General features: G+C 28.8%; 1 protein-coding gene across 5 annotated transcripts; it reads right to left on the bottom strand.

The window, feature by feature from the left end:
• Positions 1-1798: 1798 nt before the first annotated feature.
• On the bottom strand, positions 1799-7993 carry LOC109792673 (auxin response factor 3). 5 transcript variants are annotated; one of them, XM_029270191.2, is made up of 11 exons: positions 7369-7993; positions 7224-7280; positions 6962-7135; positions 6528-6612; positions 6331-6421; positions 6090-6254; positions 5151-5270; positions 4998-5073; positions 3677-3836; positions 2644-3596; positions 1799-2226 (listed from the first exon to the last, which is right to left on the bottom strand). In XM_029270191.2, the coding sequence occupies exons 1-11, from the start codon at positions 7636-7638 to the stop codon at positions 2197-2199; spliced, it is 2181 nt and encodes a 726-aa protein (XP_029126024.1). In that variant the 5' UTR covers positions 7639-7993; the 3' UTR covers positions 1799-2196. The 5 variants fall into 5 exon arrangements, with proteins under 5 accessions (XP_029126024.1, XP_029126025.1, XP_029126021.1 ...); XM_029270192.2 differs by having other exon boundaries at positions 7375-7992; XM_029270188.2 differs by having other exon boundaries at positions 6962-7144; positions 7369-7991.
• Positions 7994-15465: the final 7472 nt, after the last annotated feature.

Raw genomic sequence — 15465 nt, 5'->3', positions numbered from 1 at the left:
AAACTTTGTCCACACATAAAAAAACATGTGGCAATTTTTCTAGATGGAGCAAAATTTGTGAAATTTTATAAATTGGAGGACAAAATTTGTGAGAATGCAAAACTTTGAGGGTAAAATGTGTAATTAAACCTAACTTTTATACCTTTTCAATTTTTGAGGTATATAATAAAATCAAAAAATCTTTTTTTTTTCATCATAATATATCCAAATGATGGAAGGATAATTTTATTTTATTCCATTCTAGTATTATAATATATATCATTTCACTCCACTTATTATTAGGTATCCAAACATAGCCTTAGAAGAAAAAAGAAAGAAAGAAAGAAAAAAAGAGAAGGGAGGCATTTTTTAATAAATATTTTCTAGTTTATTCTTTTTTAAAGAATAGATTAACACAAATTTAACGTTTTAATATTTTTTTTATAAATATTACATAACTTTCCTTTTAAAAATAAAAAAAATCAGCCTTATTTCCATTCCTTAATATAATTTGGTATAAAGTTTATTTTCCCATTGTTGGATCTACTTTATATCATAATTAGATGAGTTTGGTATGATTTTTCATTTGTGTTGATTCATTCATTGAATAATCTTTAGATTACAGAGAGGATCCATAATATACTCATTCGTCTATTACAATATACCCAATAAATATTTTCTAATAAACTACAAAATTTGAAAAAGACAACTGCTAAAAGGTCCAGTTGCTTTTATACTTTAAAGTCATATTTACCTTGGTATCAGGACCACTTCAACATTTTTCACTGGTGTTCATCTTTCTGCAAGTCAAAGTTACTTCTTTCTTAAAAGGACCTGAAGGACAAGGTACCAAATGAAACATTAATTAAGATTAATCAGGACCACTTCAACTTTTTTCACCAGTGTTCATCTTCTTATGATAAAAGATAAATTCCATAACCTTTAGTATATTAATTAAGATTACACTCTTATAATTGGTCTGGATTCCAATGTAAATATACAATTTAAATTAATTGAAGTTTATATCGCTATTACATCTAACAAATTGAAATTAACTTCATTAAACCTAATTCTATCAAACTTTAAGATAGCAACGGAAAAGTAATCACAAATAATAGAACACATCAGCAACATAAAAAAATATAAAAAAAATCAATCTCCTTTAAACAAAGTCTCAAATTCAAGATTTTAGACGAAAAATTTATCAATAAGAAAAACTCACAAAAAGTGAGACCAAACAAATTTCTTGATAAAACGAATAGTCATCAAAATAAATAATAATTAAATAAAAATCCACGTTTCTTACTTCCACAAGTCAACAATGATAATATATAAATTTTATTTCAACATTAATTAACACACATAATTTAAAATATTCACGGGAGTATTCAATTAATTTGCAAGTAAAAATATATCAACTTTAAAGACTAGCCTTTGTTCACCGTACAAAACAAGTATAACTTGAATGGTACAATGTTTAGGTCATGTAGCACGTCATCATTTTCAAAAACAAATTCAACTAATGATTCACATTTCAGAATCTAATGTCACAAGCAAATAACATTATTGGCCACTGAAGACCATCTTTGAAAATTGGCATTTCAAAAGTTTCTGCCGACCAAGTTTACGAACCTTCAAACGTGGGCAAAGAAACGAGAAGTCAAATTTGTCAAAACATAAGTTTAACTTCCAACCAAATCATAGAAATTTGGAAGTACAAACTCTCGAGCCTTTAGAAAAGAAAAAAAAAAACTCATGTCAAAAGCTCCATACAGAAAGTAAAGGAGAGAAAAGAGAGGAGAGAATATAACACAAAGCAAAAAAGGGAAAAGTTAGTAAATATGGGGACAACGTTAAGGACATGAAACATAAAGAGCTATTGCTCTCTAATGTAATCATGACCAATTCAAGATAAATGAAAGATTATGTTGCACTGCCACCAGGCTTTTACTTTGTTCAGCATATGACCAGAACTATGGATAAAACATGCATCCTATATTGGTTCCCCACACAAGTCAACAAAGAGTACATAAAGGATAAATACAAGAACTTGAATGTTGTTATAGCCCACTTAACAAAACAAACATCTAAATTAAGCGAATAGATAACAATATTTTGGTCTCCAATATCACAAGTTACTAACGCAAATCATAACAACTGTGGACATTCTCTTCTGCTACCTTATGCCAGAGTCACTACTAGTATACATCATGATTTTCAGATCAATACTGCAGCACGTTGCACGCCCTGCAAACAATAAGCATTATTTAATAACACCCGAGAGTCAGAAGAAATAAAGCAAATAATGAAGTAAATAAAATAAAGTGCAGCAGCAGCACCATTACTCAGCCAACATCGTGAAATCGTCTAAGTAGCAAAGACATGCGACTCATTTGTGTTCCATAAGACATAATATACCATTGTTAAACCCACTAAGCACTATACCCATCTGTATAGGACTAAATGACCGGAACTAGCTTGACAATTAATTAGATTGCTCAATGCTCAGATGTAACTCCTATCAGCATTACATCATTCACTCTCTTTTTTTTAACTTACCCATTGTTAACTTGTGCCAAACAATAGCTATTTCATAACATTTTCATGCTAGTGAACCTACAGATTCTATTAATGAGAATTGCACTAGAATACTTTATCAAATACCATGTCTCTTGGAGGATAAAGATTGCTGCTTACTTTGGTGCAATAACTTCCCACTGCCTTGCTCCTAAGTGAATGCCCTGGAGGGAAATCATCTTCAACATGTCTTGTAAAGGAAGGTCCAGAGCATGTAACTGCAGATGGGTCAATAGCCTCTTTGTTTGCAATAGCCTCAGTTAATGAAAAGCCAAAGACTCTGCATCTACTTTTACATGAGGGAACCAACTCTTGACTGGTTCTCAGTACTGAAATGGAATCGTGTGAATGTGAACTATCCAACTGATTATGAAAGCTTGGAAGACCAAAACAATTTGTGCCTTCCTGGGCTAGTCCACAGATAGGAGGCTTATAGGGGGTTGATACAAAACTTCCACCTTTCACTTCAGAAGTGTATGAACCTAGTTGATGGAATTTACCTTCCATCACCTGACTAACTTTGTTGATATAATCTGAGTTTGAAACTGGATTGACAGCTTGCTGGAACTTTAACACAGATGATGGAGATGAAACTTGCCCAGATGGAACAGGTGAATGCAAATGTGAAGATTTGTTACTCATATGGGAAGACCATCCATTTCTGGATCTCAGCGCTTGGTAACCATCAAAAAGTCCAAAGCGACCATTACCACAAGCCTCATCAACAGATAGGGCCCTTCTTCCATATGGTTGGCTTGGAAGTATTTCTTGACCTTGCAAGACCTTCTGGAATCTGAAAGATTCACCAAAGCCTATGCCATTGCAGGAAACATTGGAACTCACTTGGGGGATTCCAATGCTATTTCCTGTTGCAGCAATCCTAGAACAGATTGAGCCTGGATAGCACCTCCTCAAATCAGATAGCTGGTGACTCTGAGCATTAATACTATCAAAAGTAGTATTAACACCCAAAATTTCTTGACCTTGCAAGACCTTCTGGAATCTTAGTGATTCCCCAAAGTCTGATGTTCCAATTGCATCTGTCATTAGAACGGATCATATCAACAATGTTGCATTTGGTAGGACAGCTCAAAAGTAAACAAGAAAAATTGAGACATACTGGGAACTGGAAATTCTAGCTTGGCTGAAGGCAATCCAATCTTGGTCCTCTTCAAACCAGCTGACATCAAGTTATTCGCTGTAGAAGCAGAACCAAATGGCTCAATCTCCCATGGGGAAACCCTATTATACCTGGCGGCTTCTAAGTCATCCCACCTTACCTGCAAATATCAGAAACAACTTATGGTCACCATCAACTAAGATATTCTAAAAAAGCCATCATATAAGAATTCAAAATTATGAGGATATTAAATTGACCAGATATCAATAAAAACAACTGTATTTTCCATTAAGAAACTATGCAATCAATCTTCTGAAGTTATGAGCTGAAAACCAAAAAGTCTTCATACTGAGCAAAAATTTCCAAATAAACCGAGTAAAAATACCAGAAGGATGATAACCATTGATCTGTGATATAAATTTAATAAAGCATGCCAAAAACTAAAGAAATAAAGCCACTAGCAGCATACAAAGTTTATGTATATGTACTAAAAAACAAACAGGTGACAGGAAGGAAAAGCAACCATATATCAATGCTAAAAATTCAAGAAATATACCCATGTCAAAAACATTTTTACCCTTAAACAGGAGCTATAACAAGAATGCCCGTGATCGATTTTATTTTTCCTGGATATCTCTTACCACTCTTTAATGCTGCTTATTGGTATTCAAATTTCAAACTTTCTATCAGTCAAAATGCTGATGTAACTACAATCCTTTACAGCTTTATAATTGCATCAACCTAACGTGCATATCAATCACTTCCTTCGATCTCTACATACCATCTCAACCAGAAATAATACAGTGTGATATGTGGGTTTGAAAATCCAAATTTTCTTAGTTTACTATATGCAGTATTTAGCTAGTATGCAGAAAGGCTGATCGGTTTAAGTTTCTACATCTTTCAGATTAATTGACTTCAATTCGGTCATCGAATTCTGTGACTAAATAATTCAATCACGGAATTATGTGACTATTAAAAAATAAGGCATACAAAACAATAAAGAACCCGGAAGTTTTGAAAGCATGCCCTAAAATGTCAAGTTAGACGTTAGGCATACAGGTTTAGGCCATAACAAATGCACGATTTTACAAAAAAAACCATCTGACACAATATATTAAAAGAAAAAAGTAGCTGGAATAAAGGCCATATGCCAGGTAGCCACAAAAACGAGGATCCACAACATTAATAAAACAGCTAAAGGCAAAAAATTCAAGGGAATCATCTAGCTTCAAGTGTCAGAACAGCCATCTACTGACAAGCTTAAGGCATGCAAATGATAACTATGATAGGAAAAGTTTAAGAGACCCCAGCAACGTACCATTAGGCATCTCCATTTCGATCCAGGCCATCTGACAGGATCCACATCAGTAATTCCAACAATTAATCCTGTGAATCTGCCACAAAAGATAATTGACTAAGATTCTCTATTACTAGTGTTATCTAAATGGAACAAGCATAAGCATGAACAAACCTCCGCTCTGCAGTATCTTCAGTTTCAAAACGCATCCTGAACCTCATTCCAACTGAATAAGAATAATCAAGGCTCTTTAAAAATTTGTGGATAGGTATGATGAACTCAGATGAGCTGACCCTACAAGGACACAGCGAAATATAGAAGACACTAATCAGATACCAGAAGGGAAAGAAAAAACCAGGAATGACAAGAAATCCATGAAAACTTAGACCAAGATAGTACATGCAAGTAAAATCATGAACTGAAGTAAAATCAGGCATTAGCAATAACGAGCTATAGTTATTGCGCTGCAGAGTTGAGTACATGGATGTCTGGGCAATGAATTAAAATGGAAGAAAAGACGGAATTACATGTTGCTAGTATTTTCACGTAATAATGTTTTAAGTTGAAAGGGGAAATTATTGGAGAAGTATCTCTCTGCTATTGGCTAAGAAAATATGAGGATAAATAATTAATGTATTTGGCATTAGGCATGAACACATATAAGCCTTTTGTGAAAAAATAAAAAATAAAAAAAAAAAGATAGGCACAAAGTAGAACTTGCTGTTCAAATCTTTAGAACGTAAACAAAAAATACTAGCTTGGCTTGTCTGCGCATATCTTAGTAAACATACTATAAAGCATGTGGAGCAACCTGAGGCTTTCAATAAGTTGTGGGAAGTAGATAAGAGCTTGATTGGTTTTGATTTCTTCTATCAAACTATATCTCATGTCCAGCTCCTCAAACTAGAATGGTTAGGCTACAAAATTGGGGACATGCCGATTGAGTGATTGTTACTTCATATATAACTAAACGTCCTTCTGAATAGAATAAGGAACATTGCATTTTATCTTATCTTATACAAAAATAACACTCGGTGAATTGTAGATAGAGACTGACAGTTTCACTTTCATTATCTACCAAGTAAAGTAGGAGAGAATAACCAAGAATCATACCTTGGATTATAATGGATGGTAAAGGCACATCTTGTGGATAAAGCATTAACCACTTCTACAAGACTGCCAAGATTCAGTTGCTGGCAGGGAAGAGATGAAAAGGTAATGCCACTTTTCAATTGAGCAGCCCTACGAATTCCCAACCTCAGTTCGCCATCTTCACCCCTGCCATTGAGTATAAAATGTGGGTCCAGTCCTCAATATGTTTACTAGCTAATATCTGATAAAATCAAGGCCCTACCTAAGAAAAAGGACAGCATCTCCAGATACAAGTTTCTTCTTGTTCACAAATGCACTCCACCCGGTAGTAAGCAAGTGCCTTCGTGGCTGCCCTGCTCACCAGAAACAGGAAATACAAACCCCAAACAATGAATTGGCAGTTTGGCACTCAACTTGGTATGTCCTTTAACATACAAACATGAGACACATGAAACTTACCCCTGTAAATATGACGAAACCTCCATTCCTGGCCATGCAGATCCTTTGCCACAAGCTCCTGTGAAGGTCTCTGTTGACTGTAATCCTAAAGCAAGAGTGGACTTAAATTCAAAATGCTATGGAAGAATTATCTGGAACAATTCGATAGCAGTTGTTACAAAGAAAGATAAGTTTCAAATCGGACAAGGGTGTGTCATTTCAAAACATTCACAAGGACTTGCTGGTATGTTTGAATTAACTTCACCATAAACACTTTTAAGACAAGAAACAAAAAATCTCTACAAGTTAAAAACATATTTTAAAGAAGCCAATCAGAAAAACCTCTACAATAAGCTAATTTAATAGCTTTCCTTCTGAATAAAGAAGTGTTTTTCTGGATAAGGTTTCAATAGCAATGCATTGTCATTGTCATTCTCATTCTCATTCATGATTACCAGGGGAGGAAAGCAATCTTCGGCAGCACGACGAGGCACGGAGAATCCCCCATGAGTGCTAGTATCGGAAGCAGTGAGAGTCTTGCAGAACATGTGTGGAGTGGTGGACTTCATCCCAGCTTCAGCATCCTCCTCTTCACCAGCAGCATTCATTCCCTCTTCCCGTAACTTCTGCTGCACTTGCTATAAACAAGGACCAAGTTAATCACAGCACAAAGCCACTCCCTCTCTCCCACACAACCAAAGAAGGAAATGCTGGTACCTCAGTTTCGGGAACCAACACCACCTGGCAGTACACTTCATCGCTCCCTTCCTCGGCCTGCACAAACACAAACACAAACACAAACACCAACACATTCCACGTGAATGACGAAACAGCAACAACAAAAGCAGACAGGAACACTCACACTCACGTTAAGGTTGACATGGAGGACACGACAGAAGACATGGGAGGGGATGTTCGCAGATACAGGAAGCGAAAAGTGGCGAAATTGTTCCACGTGTCCCTGCGGGAAGTAAACCACAAGACTCCCTTTCTTAGGCAGGGAAATCATGGGACCCGCACAGGCGTGCCAGAGCTCCAAGCACACAGAGGAGGAAGCGGAAGCGGAAGCAGAAGCAGACGAGGGCGTTTCATCATCCTCGGTGGCACTGTTGAGATCAATGAAGGCAGCCATAGGAGATAGAGAAGGTGTAATGCGAGTGGTGAGAGTGGGAGAGGGATATTTGAAGCATAGCAATAGTCCAAAAAGAAAGAGACCCGGTTTCACTCACCTATCACCCTCTCTTGTTCATTTTCGGGGTGTTCAGGAGAGAGTGAGGCTTTTTGGGTAAGCATCAAATCACCCTTTCGTTGTTGGGGCTTAATTAATTAATTAATTATTATTATTTTGCCTGCAGCCTGGTGCAGTGGTGCAGCTGCTCAGACCTGACTCCTGAGACTGTTGTTGGGTGTGGCAGAAAAGAAAGACTCATTTTTTGTGTTCTGAAGGTTATTTTGCTGTCTTCGACCGTACGGTCTCCCTGTATTTTCGGGCGGATGTCTATTCTGTCCCCTTCTATTTCACCAAATATCACACCTATCCTTCTGCTGCTTATTACTTATTACTCCATTCTAAATACTATTTCTTCTTCACCATCTCATTAATTCAATGCACATGTTAGATTCTCCCACCACTTCCATTGTACTGTTTTCAGCATTTTCATATCATTAAATGAATAGATATATAGTTTGGATGGTTAAAAATAAAAAAGAGAAGGATTGAAGGAAATTTCTCTATTTATTTAGATGAATGGAAAAGAAAATAAAAATAAAGTATACTAAAAAAGTATTTATAATTATTAAAAGTATAATGTTTAATTTATTTTTTTAACACAAAAATATTTAATATATTTTTCAACCTTTTTATATTATAAAAATACATTATGTCCTCCCATTCATTTAAATGTGAAAAAATACCTTTTATCAATCTCATAAAGGGTCTTTTTTATTTTTCTATAAGATATTTTTTTAACAAAAATAAACCTTTTTTTTATGTGCTTGTCTTTTTTTTAAAAATAATTATATATATATATAAATAACTCTTATTTCCTCTAAAAAAATAACTCTTATTTTTTTTTTAAACAAACTGGTTCAAAAATAACTTTTTTTTTTGTTTTCCTCTTCATATAAACAATAAAATTCAGTATCTTTTATTACTTCTTCTTTTTATTTCTTTCTGTAATATTTATACAGACATAAAAGGTTAAAACTTAAATATATTTTTAATTCTTGTAAAATAAGTTAATTTTTATTTTTATTTTTTATCATTTTAAAATTTGTAAACATTATTATTAATTTTTGTAATTTTTTTATTTTTATTTCTTTAAAATATAAAATTATTATTTTTATCCTTGACAATAATTTTAAAATAGATAAATATTATTTTTTTTTAAATTATGAATTTCTTTAAGATATATCACACACTAAAATAATATCAATACTAACAATAATTAGTAACATTAAGATGATTACTAACTTTATGAACAAATGAGTAGCTACATACTAATAAAACTAAAGATAATAATTTTATATTTAAAGAAATAAAAAATAAAAATAAAAATAATTGAATTAAAACGAGTCAAAATCTAATTATTTAGGTTGAAAATTTTAATGACAAAAATATACATAAAGAACTTGTTTCAAATTTTGTCCATTGTACTATAATCTAATGTAAAATGTCTGGCCATGAGATCTCATTAGAGTAGAAAAAATTGGTTCCCAGTGGATTCTAATCAAAATCATGTTGAACCTGATCATTGAGGACACACCTTATCTTTCCTTAGCACCTATTACCACTCGTATTGGACAGGCAACGGGGTTAATGTTGACAATTAACTAAAAAACAGAGACAAGTGCAAGACAGAGGAGGTTGGAGATAGGAAGTTGCATGTTGTTTTTAAGCATTCCTCTTTTCTCTAACCTTACCATTACCAATTAGTTTTGACTTTATCGTTAGGATCCTATCGTAATTATTAGGTGTCTACTTAGACAAAAAGCAATGAATAATCGGGTCACCATGCCTAACCAACTTGGGAAGTGGTAAATTAATGAACAACTTTATACTTACTTACAAGTCTACTCCATTGGCTCTTTAGGCCAACCTTTGCAAATGAGGACCAGATCGTTGCTTTAAGTATGACACGTTAGTTAATCATTGATGCGCCCATGCTCCGTTGCCCACTACTTACTACCCTATGCCTCCCTAGGAAGACAACTTTTTCACTTTCTCACTTTCCATTCACCTCATTTACAGCCTTTTAATATTTGCTAATAAAACCAGGGGAAAAGTAATGATTGCTAACTTGAAAGTAGTAGTAAACTGCTCTAAAATTTTAAATCCAAACTTTCTTTATGAATATTTATTTAATTCCCAATTATAAATATTATCCTTCTATTTTTTTTACTAAGATTTATGTATAAAAATTAAAAAATATATATTAATATTTTAGTTTTTTAAAATATTTATTATTTTTTTTTATATCTTTTAGGTAATTAAAAAAGAAATAAATATATTAAAAATGAATAAACACATTGTTTAATAAATATACATTAATTATCAAAAATAAAAATAAAAAATTAATAATTCATTAATTTAAAAAAAACAATAAAAAAATGTTAAAATGACTATAAATAAAAAAACGAGAGTACTATTAAACATAAATTTTGTGAAATTTTTGGAATAACTGTTTTTAACGTACAAAGAGATAATAAAATTTAAATTTAATATTTTGTATATATACTATCCTATTAGATTTACCTTAGTTATTTGTTGAATTCTTACATAGTTTATTTCGATATATTATTGGTGACATTAATCTCTAAATGATAGAAATTACATTTATGAAAGGTTGTCAAAGTTTAACATGTTTTAATTATCGGTCTACTGAACCATAAAAACTTGGTAGTGGGATAAACATTATAATCTACTAATTATTTGTTTAGTTTGTTAATCGCAAAACTAAAAGTAAAGGAAATTAACTCACTAATTCACTTAAATTTTAAATATTATTTTATAATTTATTCTACTTTATATATATATATATATATATATATATATATATATATATATATATATATATAATCCAACTTTACACATTTGTTTATTGAAAATAACATTTATTCTAAAAGGGGATTTGATATTCTGAGTTGTACTTTGATATTTTAGTTTTTTTATGTTTAATTTTAAGAAGTCATTGACTATAATTTTTAATTTGAATATAGTTTTTACTTCTAAATAATGAGATAATAATTGTTTTAGATTATTAATATACTTTAAATTTTTCAACTAAATTTGTTACTTTAGGTTAGAAAATAAAATTCATATTTTTTATTTTTATTTTCGACAATTAAGTCTGTCAATGGTCAACCTAATCTTAAGTGAGTTGTTTAGGATTTTCAGTTCGTCTCATTTTTTGTAGACCTCTGTTATCCCTAATTCATATGTCAAATTATCATTTAAGACAATTCTTAAATAACTATTTTATTATTATATTTGTGATTCCTAAGATGAGAGTAAGTTATATCTGATTAGATTTAACTTGAATATATAAATTTAATTTATTTTATAAAATTAAAGTTTAAGTATGATATAATTATTATAATTTTTTTATAAATTTAATCTAATCTATTAATTTATTTAAAAACTTATTTTATATTAATAATATTAAATAAAATAATAAACTTAATTTTAAATAAGTCTATAAATTTATTTTTAAATATCACATACAATTTTTTATTATAATTTTTATGATAAAAATAATTTATTTTATTATTATTAAAATTTATATTTTAAAATAAAAATAAAAAATTATCGTAAAATCACATATAAATATAATAAAAGAAAATAACTTTATATAAATAAAACAAAACTTTCTAAATATTTCATATTTTCTATTTAAAATATTTTAAATGATCAATGAAAATGAAAAAAAAAAAAAGTAAGTGAAGATGTAGTTGTTAAATTTTATATTTTCTATTTATTGATTTAGTATGAACAAAGAGTGTAAAAATATATAAATGTAGTGAAAATCTCAAATTAATTTTTTTTATTACAAATTTATTTATTTATCATATTAATAATATAATAAGTATATTATTTTTTATTATATTACATATATAAATAAATAAATTTATAAAATCCAACATTTTTTTAAAGTTTAACTTCAATTTTATTAAATAAATAATTTTTTAAAAAAGTTTAAAGGTAACTTTTTTTTATTAAATAAGAAGTTAGGTCAAACTTTCAAGCTTCAACAATAAAAATAAAACTGTAAGCATTCTAAAGTTACGGTCTTGTCAAAGTAGGAAGTATCATATGAAACAATTCAAGAAACTGATAATAATCATAAACTACCTTTTCTTTGGTTAGATAAGGAAAAATTTTCTTAACTGTGCTTCGTTCTCCAAAAATAGGACTTTATGGTAACTGGTCCTTCTTCTAGAATATAGACATGTCTGGAAGCTCAAATTTGTACATGTGATATCTCAAATTATAATAAACGTTGTTGTGTCATCACCTATGCAACTATAGATACTAGGTACTTGCTATTTGCTATCTCTATTAAAAACTTATCTTCAATGACAGAAACTTCTGGTCCAACTCTCATTATTAAAAAACATGTTCATTTATAATGAACTATTAATTCCTGTGCCAACCGTTTTGTTAGGAAAATTTTAGCATGAGCCATGCAGACACGCATTACATGATGAGATATCAATTTAAAATACGTAATCAAATGGTATTTATCATTATTTATAACTGTTAGTTATATATTATAACATTTTAATGGTTGAGATGTATTATTATTATATTTATTAGTAAAATTGAGGCATAAAATATTTTTATATTTATTTAAAAATATTTAAGAATTATCAATATTTATTGAATTATCTGATATTATATTTAATTATCAAATAATTAATTTTTAATATTATTTTTTATTATTTATAAATTTAAGATTAAAATAATTAAAAAATTATATATATATATATATATATATATAAAATAAGGAATTATTCTAATATATAGATATAAATAATTTTTAATTAAATTTACATTTTTATTCTCTTTTAAAAAATAAGAAAGAGAAAAATAATAATAATAATAATAATAATAAATAAATAAATAAATAAATAAAATAAAAAAGTGGACGATTTTACTGTCCGGAAATTCTCTTTTTTCTGCGTTATTCTTTTTTGAGTTCAGTGTTTATATATTTAAAAATATTTATTTATTATAAATTTAAATTATGTGAAATAAAAGTTTGTTGTGTATGTTACACATTAAAAAATAATTATCCATTTATTTCTTTTATCCATTCCATTTATCTATATAAAATTCAATCTAGTCTATATGATTCTCAAAAAAGACTTACATAGTGTTTGATAGAAGAAGAATAAAGGAAAGAGATTTAAAAAAAAAAATTCTTCAATTTTTAAGAGGAGAGATAAAATGAGAAAAGGGAAAAGGAGCAAAATTCTTCCAATTTCAATTTTAATTTCTCCCCATTATTAGAGAGATTTGGAAGGGATGACAATTTTAAAATATTTTTAATATAATATTCAAAAATATTTTTATTTATATTATTAAATTTAAAAATATAAAATTAAATTAATTTTCAAAATTTTTCAGTCTCCTCATAAATCAAATAAAAAAAAATTACCTCTTCTCCCCTCCTTTTTTCTTAAGTTTCAACCAAACAAAATTTTTATTTTTATTTTTTTCATTTTTTCTCCTCCTTTCACTCCATTCCCTTCCCTTCCCCTTCTTTTAAACCAAACACATCCTTTATATTAGATTGGATGATTCATATAATTAATATTTTATGTTTATTATATAGGTTAAGTATTTATTATATATAAATAAAATTTATAATAAATTATATAAAAATAAATATTGCATATTTATAAATGTGAATGTGATAATTTTTGAAAACTCTTTTTTCAAGGATAAAAGATAGATATAAGTTCACAACAATTAAAATGTGAAGAAAAAAAGTATGCTTAATTGCCACTAATCAATAAAAGATATGCTTAATTGAGTTATGTCCAATTAACTTTCATCACTAAGGATTTTATTAACTAAAAACAGTTATACTACATATAAAAAAAAATATCATTATAAATATACTATATGTTGACATAAATTTTATTAGAATTGTTTTTGAATAAGATTCAATAACATATATTATATGTCACTATAATTTATACTATATTTTTTAATAATATATCAACACATATTATATTTATTTATAGTATATGTAAATATAATTTTTTGTAATAAATATTATGTTACTATAAGATGTCATTAAAAATAATTTAATGTAATATTATAAACTAGTGTGTTTAATGATCACTTCTTGTTATAAAATATTATCTATCTCACTTTTGGTACTTAAACTATAATTAGTTTACAAGTAAGCTTTGGACTTAAGCCTCTTTAGGCTTAGTTTGAAAAAAGATAGAGGTTTATAAGATAACTTTCGCATAGAAAATATGTAATTATGTAATTTTAAATACAATATATGACAACTTACTAAGAAATGATAAACTATTTAACTTATACATAATTCATCCAGTGATTAAGTAAGCAGATTTTTCACATAGTAATTTGATGGGTCGATGTTCTTCCCTTAAATTATACATCTTGTATTTATAGTCTCTTTGAAAAATATTCGTTGTAAAAGAGAGTTTTAACATTCTTCTTGTTTTGACTTTTCATAATTGCCTTGTGTAATTCTACACGTAATGTAAGATATGCAACGCTGACCCTTCTACAAATGTGGTTGGTGAGGTTGTGTTTATCGAAGTTTTAACTAAATCAGGATTTCTTTTTCTAACTTGATAACTTTCGTGTATGAATGTGTTTGTTTTGTATTTTCTCTATGTATAGTACGTCGGTGACCGTACTACTTCTTGATCAAAAACTATACTTATATACAAGAAATGCAATATATTTAGAACATGTTATCATCTATAAATTAAAAGATTTCCAATATATATACATTAATTAAGAAAAAAGTACATGAAACTTAATTTTAGTAAAACAAGCAAGTATTGAACTCGCTTCTCTTTGGAGGCCTATATAAAAATCTGATATATTAAGATGTCGGAAGATTTAGACTTTGTAAAACATATTCCCTTTACTTAAGGATTCATATTGTGTTGGACGTTCTAATTTTATATTATATGTTTCTTATGTTTATATGCGAACATAATATTTTGCATGTTTAATTTAAGTAGTGATAAAAATATATGTTATTCCTAGGATGGATTAGTCATACATTCTCTCACGTATATATTAGCTTATCAAAATACATGGAATTTATTATCATCAAAAGTTAAGGGATTGTCTTTGATTCAACAATCTCGTCTGTTTTGATAATAATAACAAACATATATGATTATGATCAAAGTATTTATCAATGAAACATACATCATATATAATAAAGGTCTTTTTGGTATCCCATCGTGTCAAAATAGATTCTCGTCTGTAAGTCACGTCAAAGGCAAAGCTACAGGGAGTAGATTCATATTTCAGCCTTATTTGACATGGAATTAATTAGTGTTGGATGTAATTCAAAGATATGGTTCCAAACATTATATTAAGAACATATTGGAGTATAAGATAAACATTAATTTTAATGATGCATATGTTCCTATTATAAAAACTTTCACAGTTTAAAAATTATATATCAGAGTAGACATATTACTAATGTATCATAGCAATATGACTGAAATTTGTTTATCTTTGTTTTATTAAAATTTTAGGGGATGATTGGTATAAATAAATTTTTTCATATTTTTAAATCACGATTCATAAGAATTATGAAAATTTATTTGATTAGTTATAAATATTTTTAAAAATGTTTATAAATATTACTTGATAATAAAATATTTTTATTATATTAAATAAATAAATAAAAATAACATATATTTTTATACATTGAAATTTTATTTTTAT

The sequence above is a fragment of the Cajanus cajan genome, chromosome 3 (assembly GCF_000230855.2).
Source record: "Cajanus cajan strain Asha chromosome 3, NIPB_CcT2T_4, whole genome shotgun sequence".
Taxonomy (NCBI): Eukaryota; Viridiplantae; Streptophyta; class Magnoliopsida; order Fabales; family Fabaceae; genus Cajanus; species Cajanus cajan.
This window is presented reverse-complemented; position numbering and strand designations above follow the sequence as displayed.